This window comes from Melanotaenia boesemani, chromosome 12 (assembly GCF_017639745.1).
Source record: "Melanotaenia boesemani isolate fMelBoe1 chromosome 12, fMelBoe1.pri, whole genome shotgun sequence".
In the NCBI taxonomy this organism is placed as follows: Eukaryota; Metazoa; Chordata; class Actinopteri; order Atheriniformes; family Melanotaeniidae; genus Melanotaenia; species Melanotaenia boesemani.
This window is the reverse complement of record NC_055693.1, coordinates 25,440,469-25,464,174: the sequence shown is the minus strand read 5'-3', so window position 1 is coordinate 25,464,174 and position 23,706 is coordinate 25,440,469. Positions and strand designations below refer to the sequence as shown.

Here is a 23,706-nt window from a genome sequence, read left to right as displayed (position 1 = left end):
ATTTAACATGACAAGAAAGGGAGAACAGTTTTTTCATGTTCTCTCCCAGCAATTACTGTCTAGAATTTTACCAAAAAAAAAAATAAATAAATAAAAAGAGCTGGGATTTTCACCCCTGATAAACATGGTAATTATGTGTATTTTCTTCCATGTAAAATTAGATGGCTCTTTGTTATGTGTGCACATAAGTCATGCGTTTTGTCTCGACATTGCTACACAAAGCAGAAGTGAGGAAATTAGGGAAATGTGCCGGCTGTTCGATATGAATCAAACTGACTATTCGCTTCCTCTGATCATTATGAACCTTCAGTGGATCTGAACAATGGGGATCACCTGATGTGTGCATCATGTCAAAACACAGCGCAGTGAAAACGGCCTCTGACACACAATGCTGGCATTTGGGACTGTGAAAGTCCAAATGTACATTTTGTAACAACCCAATCAATCCAATACTATTTCGACCCCTTCAACCTTGGTCATACTTGAGTTAATTCTGTATAAAAGGAGAACTTTGAGACTGAGTGGGGTGCAGTTCAGGCTTTTCATCTAGCCACCCATCAATCATAGTATGCTCTTAGGTGATGTGGCATGCTAAAACCACAGTCTGTCAGCTTCCATCTGTACTATCAGCTCAACTCAGACATGATAAATAAAAAGAGTAGACATAAGGATGACAACAGGGAGAGTTCAGACAGGAGGCTTTCAGTGCTGTCATCTACAAACATTTCTTTTCTTTCGGCCTCGTCCACTTAAACATGGTGTAGTGAACTCAATCATTTCTTAATAATTATTAATAAAACATTGGGCCGCCACTTTACTTTGTGAAGACAATATTGTAATGATTATGGATCAATTTCATAGTGTTACTCAGTGGTTTCATTTGAATTTACCTTGAGAGTACAGAGGGAAAGCTCAATGACCAGTTCAAACAAAGATGTTTATTTAAGTCTTATTTTTCACACTGTATGAAATACAATTTTATCCTATAGCACAAAATGGAAAATGTATTATTTTGTTAAACCAAAATTTATGCTTTGAATGTGAGATGTACGAAAAATTTAATCATGAGTAAATTTAACAATGTGTTAATTGATATTATTAATATGCAGGAAAATGAAGAAAACATTCAAGCTAAATTCATTTTAATGGGCTATGTCTAAGAAACATTTTGACAATCAGCAATAAGAAACACAATTATTACTACCAGTTCTTGATAGATAAGAGTTAGCGCAGCAGCATTAATGTGTAAGTTAACGTATTGCAAAATATCAAACACAACATGAACAACAAGGGCTAAAACTTGGATAACAAAAACCCAAAAAACAAAAAGGACAGATTAGTGCTGCAGAGCAAAAAATAGAAAAAATACACACGATGGACAAAACCGGAGAGTATGTTTTAAGAGTGGAGTGTTGTGGGTTTTAAACACCTATGGTGGAACTTAAAGGAGGCTTGGTTTACCATTTGAGCCAATGGGAGTGATGAAGTTTTACAGCTTTGCCTGGGAGATCCTATGCAGGGCGAAGGGTTTCAGGTCTAATATTGGTATCAGATGATAATTAAAATTACATCTATTTCTTCATTATCTTATCTTAAACATCTTAATTTGGACATTTGACAAATGAAATACATTTTTAAGTCAAATGTCATTGGCAACAATTATTTCTGATACACAGGTAAAGACAATGAGCAACTGTTCATGAAATAAGATGAAAACAACACAAATAACTTTGTTTTCCAGACATTCTAGACAACATTCTCATGCGCCTATGCATGAAATCTGCATGGTAACTTTTATCTTTTCTTGCTTTTAATCATTTTAATATAATTTATCATTTTTATTGTAATTTTTGCTATTTTTTCCTACATCTTACTACTTTTTAATGCTTTCTTAGCACTATCTGTAATGCTTTTAATGTTTGTAAATGAAATGCGTTACACAAATAAACTTGCCTTGCCTTTTGGAAATTATACAAAATACTGTTGTACATTATTGAACGTAGAAAACACATATTAACATTTAAGTAGAATAAAAAAAAAAAAGGGTGACAGTTCGGGCTCTTCTTTCATTCAATCATAAAATATATAGATGACAACCTGGTTCAACTGAAATATCCTCTGTTAATCCCAATTTTATCGTTTTTTGGAATTTGCCTTGTTCTGTTGAGTCAGTTTGTCACGAGATAGGAGTCATCAAGCTCTGCTCAGGGACTTATTCACTGAAATCAGGTGTGTAGAAAGAGGGAAAAATTTAAAACTTGCAGGATTCTTTCCAGGCTCATACAGTGTAACACCTTTGTTTATCACTATAGTTTGTGACAAACCATATGCAAACATCCAGTAAGCAAGGTTAGCACCAGCACAAAGTTGGCTACGTCTGTTGTTGCCACGTGAACAAAGAAGTTAACGTCACATATTTAGACTAAAGCAACACAAATGGCAGCACTCTGGTGCTGCAAAAACATTGTTAATCCTGTGCACAGATAAACTGCACAGCCAAATGATCCCAAAATTTCACCTTGCCAGGTACTAGCCTAACAGCTTTCAGTGCCAGAATCTGTTTACATGTGCATCAAATATACATTTTTTGTGCTAATTTGAATACAGGTGATGTTGGTCATCTTTATCCATGTCTTGCTTAGTTCACTGTGCAGTGTGGTGCACAGCCTCAGACTTCCAGCTATAAATGCTCAAGGGCAGCCTTAAACTCTAACGATGGGATCTTTTTCCACAATCAGAGCCAACCTTTCAAGACTTTTCACCTTTTTACCAGCCACTAAAAAGTGTTATTGATAACACAGTGCTGAAACTGGGATTTATAGATCCTCACCAATTACCTTCCAGTTTTTTTTTTTTTATTCCTTTTTTTTCATTAATAATGGCACTTCTCATCCTTTCAGACAAATTTGTTAACGTTTTTTTCCACTGATTAATTCAGCTTACATGAACCAAAGACAAACCAAATTAAACATAGGACTGTCTTGTTCGTCTATTTGCAAACTTTCCTTAACAAATTTTTTTTTACTGACTTATTTAACAAAAATATTAATTATGCTAAAATGGTTTATATGCACTCTGCCTAAAATCCATTCAGTTGTTTTCACAAATAAATTAACTTTCTCTCTATTACAGAAAAGCTAACAAGGAACTAAAATCCAGTTACATTTCAGAAGTGAACTAATTATGGGTAATAAAAGAAGTCGTCTCCTAATCGGTGCTGTTTTTATTTCAGTCATTACTGTTTGTCATGCTAATATAAAGCTCTGCTCATACTCTGCCTCTGTTGTCTGATTAGATATTTCACCTCTTATCACACTATTCAGGAAGAATAGAAACTGAGTAAACTGTGTTTGAATTAATCACATTTGAAAATAAGAGAATAACAAAGAATGATTATATAAGTAATCATTATCAAGAGTCATATTTACATAAAACTACCCATCACAATTTTACCAGTTTACATGACACACATTGCTTTGTTGCCTCTTTTTTCCTTGTATATTGTACTTTTTTCTTCTTATAAAAAACAAGTCTGATAAAACTGCACACACATGACATCACAGAGTTTTGATAGGAAATTACAAAATTGATCTGCAGCTCAGCAGGCAATTATCAGAGTAGAACCACGTTGCATATCAATGAGCTCCAGCAAGGAAAAAAGGCAGAGAAGGGGAAAGAAAAAAAAGAAGATGCCGTCCTTGCTGCACAGCTAATATTCTTCATTACACGCCTGTTTATGTGAGCATACCTGGGAGCTCTGTGGGGGGAAATTTCTACATCAGCAGTATATTTGATTTTTCTCACTGATCAGAGGAAACCAATTTCTGACCCTTTTACATTGCCATGATAAAAACCTGTGGTGTCATGGATTATTTCCTCTCCTGGTGACTTCACATCCAAAAACCTGCACATTTTTACTTTCGCTTCTTTTCTTGCTGTTTTCCTCTTTTCCATTCAAAGCAGAGCAAAAACTCAAGATGTTCTTAGGTACAAAACAACTGAAGTGTATTCTGGTGGCAGAAGGGCCCAGATTAGGAGAGTCTCACATCTAAGAAAATCAGGCTCTGTAATGCCACCGAGCAAAAACCGTCTCACCCCCAGGGGGGAGGGGACACGTTGGGCTTCACCTAAACCATGGTTCGAAATGGGAATTTGATTCGACCACAAATCTTTCATTGTAGTAATTAACAATGATATCAACTCAAATTAACTTGCATCTTTATCCCCTAATCAAACCACAAACATGGGGGTCGCACCCCAACAGGAAGCAGACATCCTCTCTAAACTTCACAAACTGATCTCATTTCAGATCTTCTTCCCCCACGGGGAAGGACAGGGATATTTTCTAGATCACACATCCTCGTACTCCTATCCAAATCTTCTGACAAAGGCTTGTCTTTAAGGAACATTCCAGATGTGCTTTAAAATGCTGAAAAATGTTAGATTTTCTTATAAATATGAGCTAATGTTAATTCCCTGAATCAGACTTTTAACTCATGAAGTCCTTAGATCAGGTAAAGGAATGAGAAATGCCAGATTAGATATGAGAAAATAGAAACATCTACTCTGCTATTCATTTACTTATGCTGTATGTTAATGTTTTTTTTTTTTCAAAACATATCCTTTTTATAGCTGTATATATGTTTGGAAGCAGGAAGCAGTGTATCTTCTAATGGCTTTAACATGTAACTTGCAGAGATGTTTACAAATGTTTAAATCTGTTATTCTAAACAAGATAATGAAGAAACTACTATTTGTAGCATTAAACAGATCCCTGATATGCAGATTAAAAATCTGAGCTTTTGCCGCCCGGAGGAGCAAATTTTTTTCCTAACAAGTTAAAATACACTCCTGCGATCCACATTAACCACGGTGCAAGTTTATTAATAGTCAACAACTATTTTTGGTAACCAGAACACTCACAAAAGTTTTTTGTTTTTCTTCATTTTGCAGCCTTTGCAGTGAAACCTTTTTTTTTTTTTAATACTTTTGTTAAGTCGCACTTGTGATTTTTGGCCTGTATTTGTTTTTCAGACACACCATTTGATTGACACCACCAGTCCTAAGCAGCATCTCTAAGGAGACCAAACAAAGGGAGGAGTAACCACAGCAGAACTGATCCCAAGCTGTTGGCCCGCAAATGAGTGATGGATAAATCGGGAGCTTGGTAGAACTTCTTCCACTGACCTGCGTTCCCTCTGGATTCTAGGGCTGGGCGAATCGATCAATAATAATTAGTCAATACCAGCGGAATGGGATCGATATTTTTCTTACAGAAGGCTTTAGCAGCAAAATGCCAAATAATGTAAATAAGAGCCAACCAATAGGTAAAAGGTTTTTTTGTTTTTTTGTTTGTTTGTTTTTTTTTTTTTAGCTAATGTGCACTCTTAGCTTTCATTTTTTTTATCTCAAACATTTGTGTCATAAAAGAAAATAACAATCATTTTATTATTTTGTTACATTGTTGATGTTGTAATTTTATATTATTTACAAATAAAAAGCTTACATTTAAACATTTTCAGTTCTGCCATTCAGTTTGGTTAAAAAAAAAATAATTTATTCGACAATAACCTTAACTGTAATTAAAATTTGCCACCCAGCTCTAGTGGATTCCTGAGTTATGCACCAGTAGTGGTCATAAGTGGCTAAACTCAGTCAAAACTGCGATCTTCTTTTGAAATTTCCTTACATTTGTGCTTTGAACGTGTTTGGTGTTAGAGACGATTGGGGACAATGAAATAATCTTCCTTCTCAGGAATTAAACTAGGCCCACATCTTAAACAAAATCTTAAATGTTGGATTCAGAAATCCTTTCTTAACTATTTAAATTTTGGTTGGACATCATATTTAGATCATTTCTGTTAATGTATTTCATTTTAATATCTATGTTATATATTATGTAGTCTGCGAAGTTAATACATATTGATATTAATTTAAATATTAGTCTGATTTTTCTTTGTATGATGATATATTTATATATGTTATATGTTAAAATGAACATGTTTTTTCAAACGGGAAGTCATGATTATTGTCTTGAGACTGATTGATGGATTTAACTGTATAAATTATATAAATTTTCCTGCTGTGAGTGGGTGGTGCTCTGAGGCTTGTGAAATATTAATATTGATATTAATATGATGGTGTTATACAAGACATAAGCAGAAAATAACCACCAGCATTTTCAGTGTAAAATTATTTATACAAGGAGAAAGCATCAGTGATGATATTCTGTAAGCACTTAAGTAAGTTTAAGAAATCCACTTTTTTTTTCTCATCAGATCTGGAAAAACAGTCTATTAATATTCTTTAACTGAGCAGAGACTTTAGTTTTAGGTTGACCATGTGGAGCATACCGGCTGTCACATCTCCACTCTTACAAGTCAGATAATTACCTACTAAGATGTTGCTGAGGAGTCTGTGTGTGTGTGTGTGAGTGTGTGTTGGACTGCAGCCATATCTTGTGAAATGAAGCACCATGAAGTGGATCTGTCACTGCGAGTTATAGACACAGACTGGCTATGTGCCAGGAAAAAAATAAAAACACTTTGACACTAAACTGAACCATCAGATAAAGAAGCAGACTATGTATGTTCATGCCCTTCTGCACAGATTTACACGTTTTTTTTCTTTTTTTTCTCTTTAAAGTTGTGGCTGCTGTTTTAAAGATACTACCCCACTGTAAGCCCACAAATTTCATTAGTGTTTGAGATAATTATGGTGAATCTAATCAAAAGCTGCCATTTTTCTGCAGTTAATGGGCTCAGCATGGAGGCTGGGGAGGTGAAGGGCTTTCTGAAAGGTCAGCTGACTCACCACTGCTGCTGACCCCCCTCAGCTAAACCTACCCACACCTCTTAAATCTCAATCAGGAGCAGGATGTGTGGCTATTCATTAGCTCAGTATCCAGCAGCTGTCTCTTTCATCTCACCCCTCACGTACCTCACCTCCGCGTAACTGCTGCCCCTTCTGTTCCAATCGTTCTTTGACTTTCTCAGTAGAAACACTTGACATGGTCCCTCAAAGGTATGTAGGTCGAACGTCTGGGAGTCTGCTATCAAACCCCTCTAGCTTTCACACACAGTGCAACATCCCTACCGCTCCCTCCTCTGAGCTCAAACCATCACAGTCTTTCTATGTCTGCTGGCTATGCACCACTCATTATTTTATTTTATTTTTTCTCCTCCTCTGCTAATCAGTGGAGCATTCCTCACAGAACTACTTGTAGAAGGAAAGAATAATGGTGGGCAAACGTGTGTGAGGGCGTGCATGAATATGTTTATGTGAGCGTGCACGCAAATATGGGCAACAAAGCCTTGCAGTGAGCTGAGGGCAGTGCCGAGGTTCCCTCCTGAGGCAGAGCTGAGATTGAGTTCATTATTCAGTGGGAGTGGGTTCCAGCTGTGAGAGAAGGGAGATGGGGAGCAGCTATGTCTGTGTTGTGGCTCCTTCAGCCTTGCTGTCTGCTGGGAACCAGTGGGAAAAATTGTAAAGGAGAAAGGCTTTGGCTGTCACATTTGGATGGGCAGATTGCATTTGGACTTGAAATAAAAGATAAAATAAATAAATACAATAAAAAAAGGCATTTTGTCAATAAAGGCAGCTATAATCAACAAATTATTACACTGAGTGTCCTGAGTTTGTCATTTTAAGGCTGTAATTTTATAGATTTAATAAAGATTATCTACAGCAGTGAAGCTGATTTGACTACGATGCACAAGCAGCAGCACCAGAATCAGACTGAATCCCTAGATGGCAGTAGTTAGTTAAACATCAGTGCACTGCCTGCCACAGAAAAAAGTGTGTCTTTGACTGTGTGAGCATGTGTGTTCTTGTTTGTTTTCCCTTGAGGTTGATAAAGTGTGTTAGTATAATTTAAAGAAAAAAAAATAAAATAAACAAAAACTAATAACAGAAGAGGAAAAAAAAAAACAGTATTTTGAAAATAGCTGTGGTGTCCTGCTGCTCCTCAGTTACAGGACCTGGGGTTTCTCCTTCACTCATGAATAAATACAGATTGCTGCTGCCTTTTTTCAGCTCTCGCACAAAGGCAATTAACTTGAAATTGCTTTGTTGAAACTGCTCCACAAAGAGCTTAGCAAAGGAAATTGCATCACAGCAACTGCATATGTAAAAAAAATAAATGTATGACGTTTGCTGCTCATGAGACGTGCATCCAACTGCATGGAGGAGTTGTCGGCTCCTACACAGCTGTACCCTTGTAAACAGTGCATGGAAGGTAGCGCATTTATTATAACACCTTTCTGGCATAATTGACCACTCACCTTCTGCATATCCTGCTGAAGCATGCACATAAGAAACACTATACTTACATTACCCATGCTGACTACTCTACGTGCAACAAAAGTGCTATTCACATTTGCCATTTCACAAAATGCAAGTCATTTCCAGCATGATGAGAGTGCAGTGATTCATGCAGCAAAAGGCCTGTCATCCCACTGCTTGATTAACAAGGACTGAAACGCTGGGGAGCACCTGTGTTTCCTCATCACTTTATGGCCCTGGCAGAAGGCTCTCCATCCAGAGGGAACCCACCTCTATTCAGTACATTTCCTGCATTTCTAACCAATAACTGCCAAAACCAACAAAGCCTGACAGACTCTATTTATTTCATTTGTGAGCTCAATCGTACATGCACCAGGCATCAGAGAGGCTGAGGCTAAAAGCTGAGGCAAAACAAAAAAAAAAAAAAAAAAAAATGGCAACACTAGCAATATTAGCTTGATAATGAGCCTGCAGCCATGACAGGGTCAAGCAGGGTCAATAGCTGGTGCCAATTCTGTAGAAACGTATCACCATCTGAAGTACTAGCATAGTGAGCCTCACTCATGTCTGTCAGTCAGAGCATCATGGGCATAGTACTAGAAAACAACCCATAGAGCATCACTTCGCACAGATGTGGGGGGGCTTGGGACTCGCGGACAGGCCGCATCCAGTGCCGGATGTCAGGACCTGTATGAATGACATACAATGAATGAGTGGCCCATTAGGCTGCCCCAGCCTCTGCCATTCAGCTGGTAGCACTTGATTTCCTCTGACACATCTGCTGGATCATGCTGAGTACTACTCCTATTGGCAGCTGCATTGCAATATTCACATTTACCAAACGAGCCTTATATTTAAGCTGATGTGATTTACACAGAGGTGGGTGACTTATTTAATTGAGGGTAAAGGTGAAAAGAAGAGGCTGATAAAATTCCCTGGTAACATGGCAGTGATGTCGGCATACATGAATCATTCAGGACACAATCAGAGCGCTTTATAATGGTCAGAAAAAGCTGAAGCGGTTGATTCGCAACATTGCCACTGTGATTGCAGCGAAATAACGCTGTCTGCTCTGAGCAGTGGAAGGAAAGGCTCATGAAATTATTCATTTGTGAGTTTTTTTTCTGTTGTATTCTGTTAAAGATTTAAAACAATGCCATGAAGGAAATGGAAAATGGCAGTTTTCTCCTTGAAAACTTGAATTTCTTCATTCTTCCTCACTACTCAGTTATGTTATGTTGCCCAATTTTTGTTCATTTGTTGACTTAAATAAAGTTTTTCTTAATGAATGTATAGTTCTGTGACAACATATGGCTGATCATTACTGAGAGGCACTGATGGCTGCTTTCAGCAGTGACTAAATGTGCTGTGATTTATGCTTTTACTGGATTCTTTCATCTTGTTTATTGTCTAGGTAAGAGTATTTACATTATCATCATTATTGTTGCTTATTTGCTGGTTTTGTTTATTCTAGGTTTTTTTTTAAGAATGTGATTTGCAAATGTATTACCACCAGTCCATTTCTGACTAGTACATTTAAAAACTGCATAGTGTTGCATAATTTAAAGACTAGTGGATGTGCCCACTCTTACATGCAATGTGTCTGACATCTTTGAGGTCACAAATCGTGGATAAGAGCCTACTCTTGATGATGATGTTACCTAGCGACAGGCACAATTTAGGCCTCTCTCATTTACCTTTTGTTGGCTGAACCTAACTGTCACTGTCTTCTGTTTAAATCTTAGCCCTCCCACCCATTTAAACACAATAAAATGAACTTAAAACAAGTAAATATACCTGATTATGTTTAAGTTTAAAAATCTGTATTGCTATATTTAGTTTGAGTTATAATGGCCCTTTTTTTTACAACTTCAACGTCATGTTTGAAAGCCCCAGCAGTAATCTGTTGTGTTGTTGGTCCAACATTAATTATGATGTTGCAGAAACAACATTAATTGACCAATTTCAGATCGTGCAAACTCCCAAACAATGATGTAAGAGCAAGATGGCAGAGTTCAGTTAGGACCATTCACCGTCCTCCCAGATTTCCTCTACTGGAGAAACCACATCTACAGACTACAAAGGCCTCCCACACACAGAGGTATAAGACCAGATTTAACATGGGTCTGGCTTTCACTACAGGGGAGCATTATAACCTACTAAAGGGCTCAGAGTTGATTCTGGTTTCAGTTTTGGCTCCTTTTTTTCTGTTTCAGAGGTTTGTACTCTGGTGCAAAATCCAGTGATTCTGAAGATCATATTGACTAACATCTCTAAAATTGTTGCATATGACCATCGTTGGAATAAGTTCTCAAGGAATTGCAGTTTCCAGGTTTAGAATGTTACCTGTTTCATCCATTAAGGACTTCATCCATGTTGATGCTTTAGTATTATCAGTTAAAGATGATACATTATTTGCTATCTTTTTCATGGCTTTTGACATTTTCAATGCTGTGAATCTGACAGGAAGATGCAACAGTATATAGGTAAATTCATTTTGGTCACATCTGTGCGGATGAACTGATTGGGAGATGTGCATGCAGTACAATGGGAGCCAGGCGACTAAAGCTTTTCTATAACCCTTTACAATTTCAACAAAGCATTGTAAACATATAATATGACAATTGTCCTGTATGGCCTTGAAAGATTTTGGCCTACAGGTTAAACCTATATATTTATAACAGGAACACACTGATACTTACATTTGTTGGCTGTTTACACTGGCCTACTTCATTCAGTTGCCTTGTTTTCTGCCTTCACATCTTCTCCAGGATGCTGCACCTTGCAAAGTCTCTCAACATTCTGCTCAGCCTTCCTTTAGTTCCGGTTAATGCTCCGGCAGACTGTCGGAGCCAAAGTGAATACAAATCACAAAACAGTCACTAACTTTCACCTTAGCTTCGGTAATAAATTTGAACCAACTTATTTAAAGTTTTAATCATTAATATGTTGGATGTTTTAAAATTTGGTTTTCAAAATAGGCTACCCCAAACTTTTTTTCAGACACTTGATGGAGTATCCCTGCTTATGGCAAATATTTCAGTTTAAACTTGACTTTTTTTTTCATGTATCTTTTCCCCTTGAATTAAATATTTTCTTGGATTGTTTGTAACATCGTGTCCTATAGCATACTTTTTGACAGATATGAGAGGTTAACTAAACTTTCCAGTGAGCTGAATGAGACTGCAAAGTGTGGCCACATGGACGTAATGTCAAAACGCTTTTAAGAAATTTGCTCTTCCTATTTTTATTTATTTTATTTAATTTTTTGGGGTGGGTGGGGGGTAATAATAACATGCGCACATTATTTAACAGCGAAGTAATTCTATGCACAATCCTGCAGATTTACATTTCTGTACTGGAGACAAAAGTAAAACAAGATACCAAATTCTCTGACTTTCTCCCTGTTTTGAGGACCCCCTTAAAAACCCCCGCACCTTAAAATGATGCCCACTCCACTGACTCCACTGCTAACTGGTCTGATTAATTTAATAGGAGCTGCGTCACCTTGACGGCATTTAATCATTGAGAAAAGACAGGAAACGTACTCCTTCTTTATCCTCCTGCACTCCCACCCCGCCTCCTTCCCCCTCCTGTGCCCCTGCCTCAGACTCTCATCTCTCCTGCCGTCTCCGGTGCGTCTGTTCGCTGTAAAGAGCGGCGGTGTGCATGTGTCAGGGAGTCGGGGGGAGAGCCGCACTGTTCTGCGCACTGGTTCCGCTGGACATCACCGAATAACGGCGCTCGTCAACCGGGCGGTGGTGGAGGGGGAGACTGGACCCGGACCAGGACCAGGAGAAGCACCGTGGCTACTTATAGCCCGCTCTCCGGAAACATGTCGGAGTTTTTCCTCCTCGCCTTTCTAGCCATTTTCTCGGGATTATATCCATGCGCCGAGCCCTCCAAGGTGTCGGACGAGGAGAAAGGTAAGGAGGAACCGAGCCGCCGGGAATGCGCAGTCCGATAAAAAACTTGGCACAACGAGCTGCTTTCGCTGCGGTCTGGTGTTTGTTGCGGGAACTAAAATGTGCAGTTGTTGGATAAGCTGTTTTCAAAAGCACCCTTTCTGAATGATAAAGAGTTGGTCAGAGGGGAGAAAAAAAAAGAAAAAAATGCCCGTCATTCTTGCCTGTCCAGTGTCATGCCTCCCTGCAAGTATGCATCTGTTTTCATTGTTGTTATTAAGGATGATAAAACAATTTATTGTGACGCGTTCTTCATGATTGACTCCAGATAATGATGGCACATGAACAATAACCCGCAGCATGTGCAATTGGCACAGCTTCTGCGTTTGAGCATTTTCAGGAACATTGACGAAGAGCCAGGACAGACTCGGTGTGTGTGACGGCAGGTGCGCAGCGTCGCTATCCTACAATGCAGCAGGTGAAAATCCCCGTGCCGGAGAGTGTTTAGCCTCCCTCCGAGTTGTAAGCTTGTGTCTCATCCGTGAGATCGCTGTAACATCGCACGAGGTCGTTTTTGATAGGACTGTTCTGTGCCAGTCAGCTCCACATTGCGCGCTGCAACGCAGCAGTAACCTTAGTAATTGCTATTATGACCATTTCTTTATATTTCCATCAAATCAAATAATTACAGCTTATTTGAACAAATAATATATGCTGCGTGATTTATTTTTCAATCAGCAATTTTTTAAGGTGTCAGAAAGATCATTGAGAAAAATGCCAATCCTACTCGGAGCAGTTCATGCACATTTTCAGTTTTTGTATGCAGTTTGCAGCTATGACTTACATTCACAGGCACCAATTTGAGCAACTGAAAGTCTTACTGATGTATGATTTATAATTTCTAAGGAGGAACTATCAGTAAGCTACTTAGGGATGATAAAATGTGAATTTATGCCTAAGTACTCATCAGCTTCTCCATTCTACCTCTTCAGGGCTCCCATGTGAGTAAAGACATGTTGAAATATGATCGCTGCTATACATGAGCGCCTATCTTAAAATCTACTTATTGTATTAGAATAAAGTGTTCTTTAAAAATCTAAATTTTGATGTAATTCCTATTTTGTTTTTTTTTTCTTTTTCTTTAAAAAAAAAAAAAAAAGACAAAACATAATTATAGCTCCATTGAAGTCTTGCCTAGCTCTCCCTGTTTTACATTCTCCAGCAGAGCGGTGAGTGTCAAGGCTGCTCTGCTTGTTGGAAGGCTGTCAAAAATGTCACGAAGTGCCTCCCTCCAGCACAGCTTGAAGAACAGGGACTTAGAGATTACCTCACAATCACAGTAGGCAAGACAAACACTGTGTGCTTCTCTCTGTGCATGAAATGAAAAGATAGATTTGCCTCTTTCAGCTGCTTCAGCGTCCCTCTCTGCAGTGAGGTGGAGGAGTGGGGACACTTAGTTTTATTGGTGTAGCTTGGCACAAAGTAAAAAGTGAAGCACAACTGTAATGCCTCATCTGGGCTTGCACAATATTCAAATTAAAGATCAGATATATTCAAACATATAAGATCTATTAGAGAGTAAAATTGGGACCTGCATGAATCTCTGCCTGCTTTCCTGCTCCATTTGCACCAAGAAATAATTAAGAGTACTATTAGTTGTTTCAAAATGGACGATAATGATAATAGCATTGCCTCTTTCAACAGCAAATCTGGTTGTAAACGTAATTAATTTTATTAAACGTAATGAATTCACTGTGTGGTCGCAGCGTTTTTAAATCAATTGCCAAATAGTGAGTCGTCGTTATCTTTGAATGAATTAGAGCCATTTCCAGAGCCCGTTTCTTGAATGGCATTGTCTCTTTTAAATGCTTCCTCTGTGTGTTTCTGCTTTATCACCGGTGTCCATCTAACTTTGAGCAGGCTGACCTGGCCAGGCCGATGTGGTATGGGAGCAAACTGCTGATGTGACACAATGATGTGAGACACTTGGGCGTACCACTGAGCTGCCTTTTTTTCTTTTATTAAAAAATAAATTCTAAACACCCTTAATCTCATGCAGTGACCTCAGTGGTAGATAAGCATCATGAAAAGCAAACAACTTAAGGTTGTTTGTAATGTATACCCTATTTAAAAGTTGATAGTATTGTGGAAGACACAGATAGGACCGAACACTAATGCAGGTACGACTGCCTTTAGGAACTAATTAAGTGAGATAGTGAGATACTATCACACGAGCGAGTGCCTGTGTCTGCGTGTGCTGTGGCAGATGAGATGAGTGAGAAGTCATTTAGTGTTTATGTGAATATGTTGACCATTATGCATCCTTCATAAAAATCTTAAGATGGTTTAAAAAAAAGTACATACAGTCCTACACATGAATTAAACCAAGGCAACATGCTCAGGATCAATGATCGTGAATATTTTACTGATAATATTGTAGTTGGGTTCTGGTGGTGTAGCAATCAAGGCAATGAAAAAAGGGAAGAGAGAAAGGCTTTTTTTCAGTTTTGCCACCTTAATTATAAAAAATGGGATTCATTTAGTTGCTAATGGATTATTATTGTTGTGGTTTATTGGGAATACTTCAGCAGTTTTTAGTTGGATAATAAAACAAAGAGACACTTTTAGAATATGAACGACACTCAGTGACTGAGTCAGCTATACATTTATGAAATGTTTAAAGAGGTCCTTTGAAGTTGAATTTACTTATTTCAACCTGTGAATAAGTTGTATAACATCATCTGTGCATACAGACGCTTCTCTTCTGTCTGACAAAAAAACCTCATTGATGATGAATGCCAAATAGTGAGTCGTAGTTAATTACATACTGTTACTGAGGACCAGGCAAATTTTCAAGGCCACATTATGCTCATACAATAAATATTAAGGTTGTCTTGTTTTGAGTAGAGACGTCTTTTAAAATGACCAAGATAAACCTTGTATGACCGTATTTGCAGTTTAACAGCCCGATGGGATATAGACATAAATCCAAAATGCTATAGGGTTGATATACACCAGTAGTTTACAGACCACTTATGGCTCAATTTAAGACTGCATTTTAAAAACACAATTTAAATAAAAAAAACTGTAAATATTTAACTCGTGTATGTAAAACACACTACAAACAATGACATGTATTTGCTTATTAAATCTTTGTGCACCAGGTCACATTATCTCCCCCTTCATGCAAAGACTTTTATTACTTTATAATCATTGTCTAAAGAAAGTTATTATACCATTTATGTACATCAACATTTTATTGCAGTTTCATCCTGTATCTCCCAGCAAACCTGTTTTTAAAGGTCTCTGACTGTGTCCTTCCAGTTTGGCAGTATAATTCTGTGGTAATCATCAGCACTCTGCAGTAACCAGTGGGTGTAAGATCCTTTCTTTCAACATTGTCTCATCGCTTTCTGCATAAATAAGATGTTTAAGCACCATATATGATCTGGATGTTGACAAATGTTTTTAACCTTAATCTAAACTAGACCTCCATTAGCTATACCTGCTTATTCTATGCAGGGTCAAAAGGGGGACTGAACCCTGGACAGGTTACTAGTCAATCAGAGAGAGAGACAAACAACCCCTCATGCTCGAACTAACTCCTAGGGAGAACTGACAAACAGTAATTAAGCTAACATGGCAGTGGCAACTTTATTGCTACTAGAAATGCGCTGATTAAAATTTTGTTCCCCCATCTATCTATCTATCTATCTATCTATCTATCTATCTATCTATCTATCTATCTATCTATCTATCTATCTATCTATCTATCTATCTATTAGTGAAATTGGGACATGTTCCATGATGTGAAGCTGCTGTAACTGTTGAATCTATTCATTTATCTATTCATATTTATACATCCATGGCTTATTTTTGCCTTAGAGATATAAAATTTTGAGCTTTGGGTCTTCCTGACTTGTAGTGAAAACTTCTGCATTCTTGCATGGAAGTATGTTTGGTTGTTTTTTGGTTGTTCACATAATTCACACTTGACCAAATTTAAAAAAGGGAAATTGGATTTCATTGAGTCTGGTCTGCCAGTCAAGCTTAAAATTGTTTGAAACTCTCTGTTCACAGATGATTTTGATGTGATGTTAAATTTTAGAGTAATTTTTAGAGGAATCGTCAAAGCCATGGCTGATGGAGCATTTGACAATGTAAGTGTAGCTTTCGGAAAACCAAAGGACCAACAAATGATTACGGATGGAAACTAAATAAAGCTGTGGATACGTAATCCCTTTTTCTCATAGCCCATGCATCTGTGGCTTGGACCAGTTCTAGTCACCTTTTAAAAATCCTAACATGTTTTCACATCAAATGTTTGGGATGCCTCAGGCTTTAGATGGCAAGACAGAGTTCTTGACTCTGAAGTGTTGAACAAGGCAGCAATGTCCACTATGAGCGTCATGAACATAAAAGCTTGTTTGAGGTGGTTAGAACATGTGTTAGCATCTTAGAGGGGCACCTGCCACAGAAGATTGTTTATACAAGCTTGCTCAAGGGTAAAAAGAAAACAGTAAGTAGTGATTTTGGACTGGAGCAGCTCTAGGGTATCATTTTTGTGGCAGGTAATCACAAAAGCAAGTCTTTGCATCTTGCAGCATCAGTAATACAGTAACCATTTCCCAAGCCACAAAAACAAATCGGAAATCTTCCAGGAATGTGCTCCAACACAAAATTTAATTTGTGATTCGTTAATTATCTTGTTCCAGACAGGGTGAATTAGCCATTGCAAATTTTACTTAAAAAAAAATAGATCATTAAATGTAGATGGAACAGGTGAGCACCTTTGATGTACCAACACAATCTGCAACTCTGCTCGTGCTGAGCCACTAAATTAAATAAATTGTCACATTTCACACAACAGGAGGAGGGTAGATGATCTGAGTGTAGACAGAAACCTGGCAGGCTGGAACAATTCTGCGCTTTTATTAAACTAATGTGGTGAATTCAGTCTTAAAGCTAAGGCAGGCAGGCAGGAAGGCAAGCAGACGGGTACAGGAAGCAAAAACAGGTGTCAAATGACAAGAGCTGAAGAACATAAGCAACCCAAAAGGCCACATGGTTGTCTGACAAAAACCTGAGGCAGAATGGCAGGTACATGTGCACAAGGGCTGATGGGGGAATTGGAAGCAGATGGGAGTGGAAGTCAGGTAGAGCCAGGAGGAATTTGAGGACACCTGGTGGATGGTTTTTGACAGGGGAAGAGGATAGAATAATGAAAATAAAACAATAGCTGTGATGTAAATGGACTGTACAGTGCTTTTCCACTCAGCTTGACCACTCAGAAGTGTCACATTCATACACACACACCACAACAGATACATCAGGAGGCAACGTGGAGTTAAGTGTCTTGCCTATGAACAAGCCTGGAATCGATTCACAAACCTTAGGGTTGGAAGTCGACTGCCCTTCCTTTGTATAAGTTTATATATATATATATATATATATATATATATATATTATTCAGTTGTATTATGACAAGGTTTGAGAACCTAAATAGATTTCATCTGTCAGATAACTCTTGACACCTTATTTTGTTTTGTTGGAGCAATGTTGTCATTGTTAGAAGTAACCAGTATAGAATAATGGAAGGCTTACCAAACAGGTGAAAGCTTAAAGGGGTTTAATTTGTAATTTGGTTTGGAGTTTGCAGTTGAAAGGAACAACGTTTTCTTTGAAAGTTTTCAAGAAGATCAAAAAAACTTTCAAAGAGAACTTCTTAATGGAAATCTGACTACAAAAGACCTAAAGACAGATCTGGAAGACTGGTGTGGTGATGCTGTGTTTCCTGCTTTATCTCTGCAGCAATGCTTGGTCCAGTTGGATTGGTGGTCTTTTTGCACACTTTTTAACTTCAACAGTGTATTTTTGCCTTAGGTTATTACAAGTAACATTTAATGGAAAAATAAATGATGAAATATAAATCATATAAATGCTGCTAAAGGGAAAGGAGGTATAGACCATGACATCTGTATGTGCTGCTTTTTTCAATAGGACCTTCACAAAATAGCCATTTAAAGAAAATCTTCATTATGCCTAAAAAATAGAGTTTAGAATTTAGAAAAAAGGTGTCAAATGGATATTATAAATTAATTTTATTTCAGACACATTGGCCCATATCAAAAATGATCAAACAAACAGCTCCAATAACAATAAAAAGAAAAAAAAAATATGAAAAGAAAAATGAAAATTTTCAAGCATGGCTGGGAATCATTCATTCTTAAAAAATAATAATAATAAGTGCAGAAGGAAAAATCAAATACCTTTTTTTTTATTCTGTAGCCAATATGACTTTTGAGGCTTACATAACCGAGTCAAGATCTTAAACACATTTTAAAAACATGAATGTACTACCTCAGACTGAAGGGTTGGCTTGGTCCTCACAGTCCCTGATTCAAGCATAATTGAAAATCTTTTTATTAACTTTACAAGCTCATTGCATGAAAGACTATCCAAGAATCTAATGGAACAAAAGGTCTATTGCATTAAGAATGGGTTAAAACCCTTTGAACGTGAACTATAAGATTATATTTATTTAAATACAAACATTTGTTGTGTTCAGCCTCAGGTTATTTTCCTTTTTTGTTACCTGACTCTTTAAGTAAATAAGAAAATACATGTCTAAGATTAGTTGTCTAACTTTATGCCCTCTGGAAATCAGGTCATTTGTTCATCCACTTATTATTCCCAGTGGCTAAAATTTTGGCAAGCTATGCCCAAGTCTTTGCAAGCCACTGTATAAGAACACAGGGTTGTATTTTTTATTTTTAATTTTTTTCTGAAGGGGAACTGTTGTGTTGATATGAGCGGCTGACCTGCAAATGTTGGACAGAATTCTGTTTTCACAGCTGTTATAGGCCTTTTGTTGTTTTTTTCAGCATGTTGAAAATGGGCCCACCAGCTGTGAAGACCACTGCTGTAGCTCCATTTTCTACCCACATCCTGCTAAGTCATGGCAGCAAAAATGTCCACATCAGCAATAGGTGTTCCTTGAAGTGGAAAGTAGCCCACACACTCAACCCGGTTTTTCTCTCCTTACTGTTTAAATTAAAGGCATGTAGATTCCTGGTTAAAACTGGTTTAAAGACTGGATGAGAGGGAGTGTGGTTTGAATAGGACATGGCGCACCAGCCGACACTGTTTGATCTTGTACATTCATTGGTATTGGGTTTCCTGCCTGGTGAGCTGTACTTCCAGTGTTCTTTGCTTTTGCTTCTTAAGTTGGTCTTGTTGATACATCCAGACAAGCAACCAAAACAGCCTAGAGTCTGGTAGGATGAGGTGGATGTCTGTTTCCGCTTGTGGAAGAGAAGATTAAGCAAAGCAAACAAACCGCTAAAATCCCTGCTAGAACAACTTTAAACATCACTGTAGTCAGGACCGGACTTCTTAGGTTTGTTGAGGGAATTGCATAGGCAGCATTTTTGCCGAATGGCATTCAGTCTTTCATGAGCTATGAAGAGACATTGAAACGGCTGACACATCTATCTGGTGCAGTCAGCTGACTGTTGCTGTCATTGAGCCTTTACATCTATCTCAGGCCAGAGGTGAACTATGCCCCATTGTTGAATGCAGTGTGACGTTCGGGCTGTGCTGACTCCTACAGAACAAACTTATCAAAAGAAGTTGTTGGAATTTTGATAGTGTCGACCTAAATAGCACCTCTCACAGTCTTAATGGGTTACAATTGAATCAGTAATGGATTTGCTCAGGATGTGAAAGTCAGTGGCTGTAAATTGACTTGTAGCATTGATTATCAATGGAAGGAGGGCCCATAGTTTTGACCCACTTGATGTTCATTGGTTTAAATCTGGGAAGACTTAATTATGTGAGTAGAATGGGCTTTCAAATTTAATTTTTATGGGAAGTTAGAATGTGAATAATGAATCAATATGTTTTTCTTCAGAGAAAAATCATCTTGGCAGGGATGAATCCAAGAGTTGGGCAACTGGTTTAAATTAAATGTGGATAAATAATTAATGTTGAAAAGCACAACTGTTTTATTGTCCAATATGCTAATGAAAATAGTGCTCATGAGGGCAGAGGAGGGGACACAGCGCTCTCATAAGTTGAGTTGAGTATGAGGTCATCAGTAGGTGACACATAAGATCAAATGCATCGTAAAATTAAATGTAAGGGTGATGTAATGGGCCTTGTGAAAGTGAACAATTCTACACTCATGAACAGTCATGGCTTTTTGCTTCAACTAATTCAGAAGGGCAAAGAGGATGGTCTCTTTATTAAAAGTGTGCTTAACGTGTCCTACTTTTGATGGTAAAGTTAAAGTTAGTGTGCCTATAAAGCTCAAGTTAAGCAAACCTCTTTTTTAAGGGTCTCATAGGGTGAGAAAGTCTCCATCACCGGCTATTGGGCTGTCAGTTTGAAAGGGTGAACAGCTATCTGGATGGAGGCAGCACCCTGAGGAGATACTGTGTGCATAACGTTATGTGCACACTTTGTGCATTCAGTAGAGTATTCTAACACTTCAGATTATACTGTTGCCCTCACCTCCTCCATTATGTCTAGACTACCTCACCAGAGCTGCAGGTTCTCTTTGTTCATTTAACCCATGTGTGTTGTCTGGGTTGGTTTGACCCATTTTCAAGGTTTGCTTGAAAAAGTCTGTACTGCTAGTGAATTATTTTTGGCTGATTTTCTGTGAAGAAAATTTGCAGGAACATTTTTTTTCCACTGAGTTGACATCGTGTAACATCATACACATTAATGTGATATATATTTGGTGTTCATGTCAGTATGACCCATGAGTAAAGGGAGTTTTAATAATGAATCAAAAGCAAATTTTAGAGTGAGAAATCTTATTAAACAAAAAAAAAAGTTTAAAGAAAGTTTGCTGTGGCTTTTTTTTTTTTTTTTATAGCTTGTCTTCTTCCTGCCTAGGCTTTTTGTCAGTGTATCAAGAACACCCCTCTCCCTCATTTTATATTGCATTTGAAAGACACCATACAGAGACAATGAAGAAGCCCTCACAGAAAATGCAACATATCACAGCTCTTTTTCACTGTAGTAGTTTTTCAGCATTTTGCCATCATTTCCTGGAAAAGAAGATGATGTCAGTTGAGGTGGGAAGAGGATGTGAGATGAGAACTCTGAGGCTTTACCTAACTAAGGTCGGGGAGGCAAAGTTAAAATATTTAGGAGTGTTTCTGGACGTGATAGAGGAAGCCGGGATGGAAAACATAGCACTGAAATTTTTGTGGGAGCAGCATAGGTCCAAAAAGCGCTGTAAATATCAATAATAGCTGGGTGGATATAAAAATATCAGGACCTGTGAATCACAGGTGGATCAGACAGTCTGATGAGGCAACTGGGTACTTTGGAAACTAAGATATATATATATATATATATATATATATATATATATATATATATATATAGACCTGATGTGCACCCCTGCTATGCAGACGGTTACGCAGATGTAGTCCCTTATGATTGGTTAATTTGGGATTACGAGTTTCCGGATTTCTGGATCTTCTTTCTGGATCGCAAAATTTGTGTATTAACTACCATTTTTACAAACAACACCCAAAGGATCAAGTTTAGGAGAGGCTGATTTATTCATTAGAATTATTTCTTCATTTTCTTCCACAAGCTAAAAAAGACACTGAACCATACTGGACTCCATTGTTGTTTTAAAACAGAAAATATAAAGTGAACTAAAGTTCACCATCAAAAGAACTCCGACCTGGTGAGTTTACCAGCTGATACCACCCCTGCTGCCACCTTCAGATTAGGAGGAGAAACTGCAACACGACAACAAAACAACACGTACCCCCTACGCTCGAGTGTGAGAGCACACTCACCAGCTTCAGCTACGCCGTAACCAATCCCATGCAGATGCCACACGAGTATAAATCCGCCTTAAATCTCTCAATAAGTCTTTAATATCTCCAAAAAAGTCTCTAGAATTGTTTCTAGTTGCTTTTTTTTAAATAGAATACCAGGTTTGAACCTGGGAGCGGTGGCCTTTCTGTGTGGAGTTTGCATGTTCTCCCCGTGTGTTAAACCCGCACAAGGCCCTGCCACGGACACACCTGTCACTCATCATCAGAGTCAGTCCCCTGATTACTAATCAGTCGCAACCTACACTCAATCTGAGCCTTGGACCATATATACTCCAACTCCACTTTCACTCCCTGTCGGACCTCGTTTCAACACTGTTGGACTTTCCTGCTTTCCCCTTCCCGGTCTCGACTCCCTGGTGAATATCCTGATTCCAGAGTTCTCCCCTGGGCTACTCCAAGTCATAAGATCCAGTGCAAAGATCTTTCTCTGTGAATAAAAGCCTTGATCTGATCTGTTGGCTTGAGGTCCTTCATTACACTGTGGGTTCTCTTTGGGTTCTCTGGCATCCTCCCACTGTCCAGAGACATGCATGTTAGGTTAATTGGTTATTCTAAATTCTCCCTAGGAGTAAGTGTGTGTGTGAATGGTTGTTTGTTCATATCTATGTTGGCCCTGCGACAGACTGGTGACCTGTCCAGGGTATACCCTGCCTCTCACCTGCTAAAATGCTGGGTTAGGCTTCAGCTTACCCGCGACCCGTAATGGACTAAGCGGTTAAGATAATGAATGAATGAATGATGATTTACAGTATTTCCTTTAAAAACTTTTGCAACGGCTCAGCAGACTGGACCCACAGAAATAAAAATAGCAAAAAAAAAAACCAAAAAAAACTCAGAAGTGGTTGGATATGATTTTATTACAACTTAAAAAAAAGGAGTTGAAAGAAGCAGTGAGAGGCTCTGGCAGCTGGCTTTTTTTGTGGAGGTGAGAAAAACAGGTGAGTATTTTTGATTGATGTGGATTGGAGAAATTTAGCAGGGTTGGAACAGGTATGTTGGGATCCTTTCAGGGTAATACTCAAGAGACCCAAAGGTGATAGGAGAGCAGGTGGCGTGTTGAAATTCAAGCTGGATAATTAACAGAAACGACTCAGTCAGGAAATTTCTTAGGTCCAGTGATCTCCATCCATCCATTCATCCATCCATCCAGAGAAAATAAGCTTGGTCCAGAATCCTTATCCAACCCAAAAAAACAGTAAAAAGTCCAAAAGACATAGAAAGTCACAAGATGAGAAATGCAAAGAGCACTAGGCTGGGGCAGGCAGGTTCGGTAATCCAGGAAGGGAAAACAGGTCAAACACAGAGGGGCCACAAAACACTGAGCACAGCTGGATAAGCACCAAAGAAAACTGACAATCTGGCAGTGAGAAGTGGAAAGACTGCTGCTTAAATAAAGAGAAGCACAGGTGGGGAGCATCAGCAATCAGTGCTGAAGATTAGATGCCTTCAGAGGCGGCTTGGAAGGACCCACTTTAGCCCTTGATCCATGAAAACTCTGGCACCTAAAGGGTTAATACTGCTCCAAGAACATTTCTTTTCCTGCTCTCTCTGTGGTCTTTACACCCTGCAGTGTGTGAAACCACACACAAATACACTCACAAGGTTTCAACTAAGGTTTCATTTCAGACAGTTTGCTCGCTTTATATCCT

The 23,706-nt window shown here is 38.3% G+C and overlaps 1 protein-coding gene across 1 annotated transcript in view; it reads left to right on the top strand.

Moving 5' to 3' along the window:
* The first annotated feature begins 11,962 nt into the window (after positions 1–11,962).
* lrp1bb (low density lipoprotein receptor-related protein 1Bb) overlaps positions 11,963–23,706 on the top strand; it is a 335,780-nt gene continuing 324,036 nt past the window's right edge. The window contains exon 1 of the mRNA XM_042001119.1: positions 11,963–12,209. Coding sequence (XP_041857053.1) covers positions 12,119–12,209 — 91 coding nt within the window. The 5' untranslated portion in view covers positions 11,963–12,118. The remainder of the gene's footprint in view (positions 12,210–23,706) is intronic.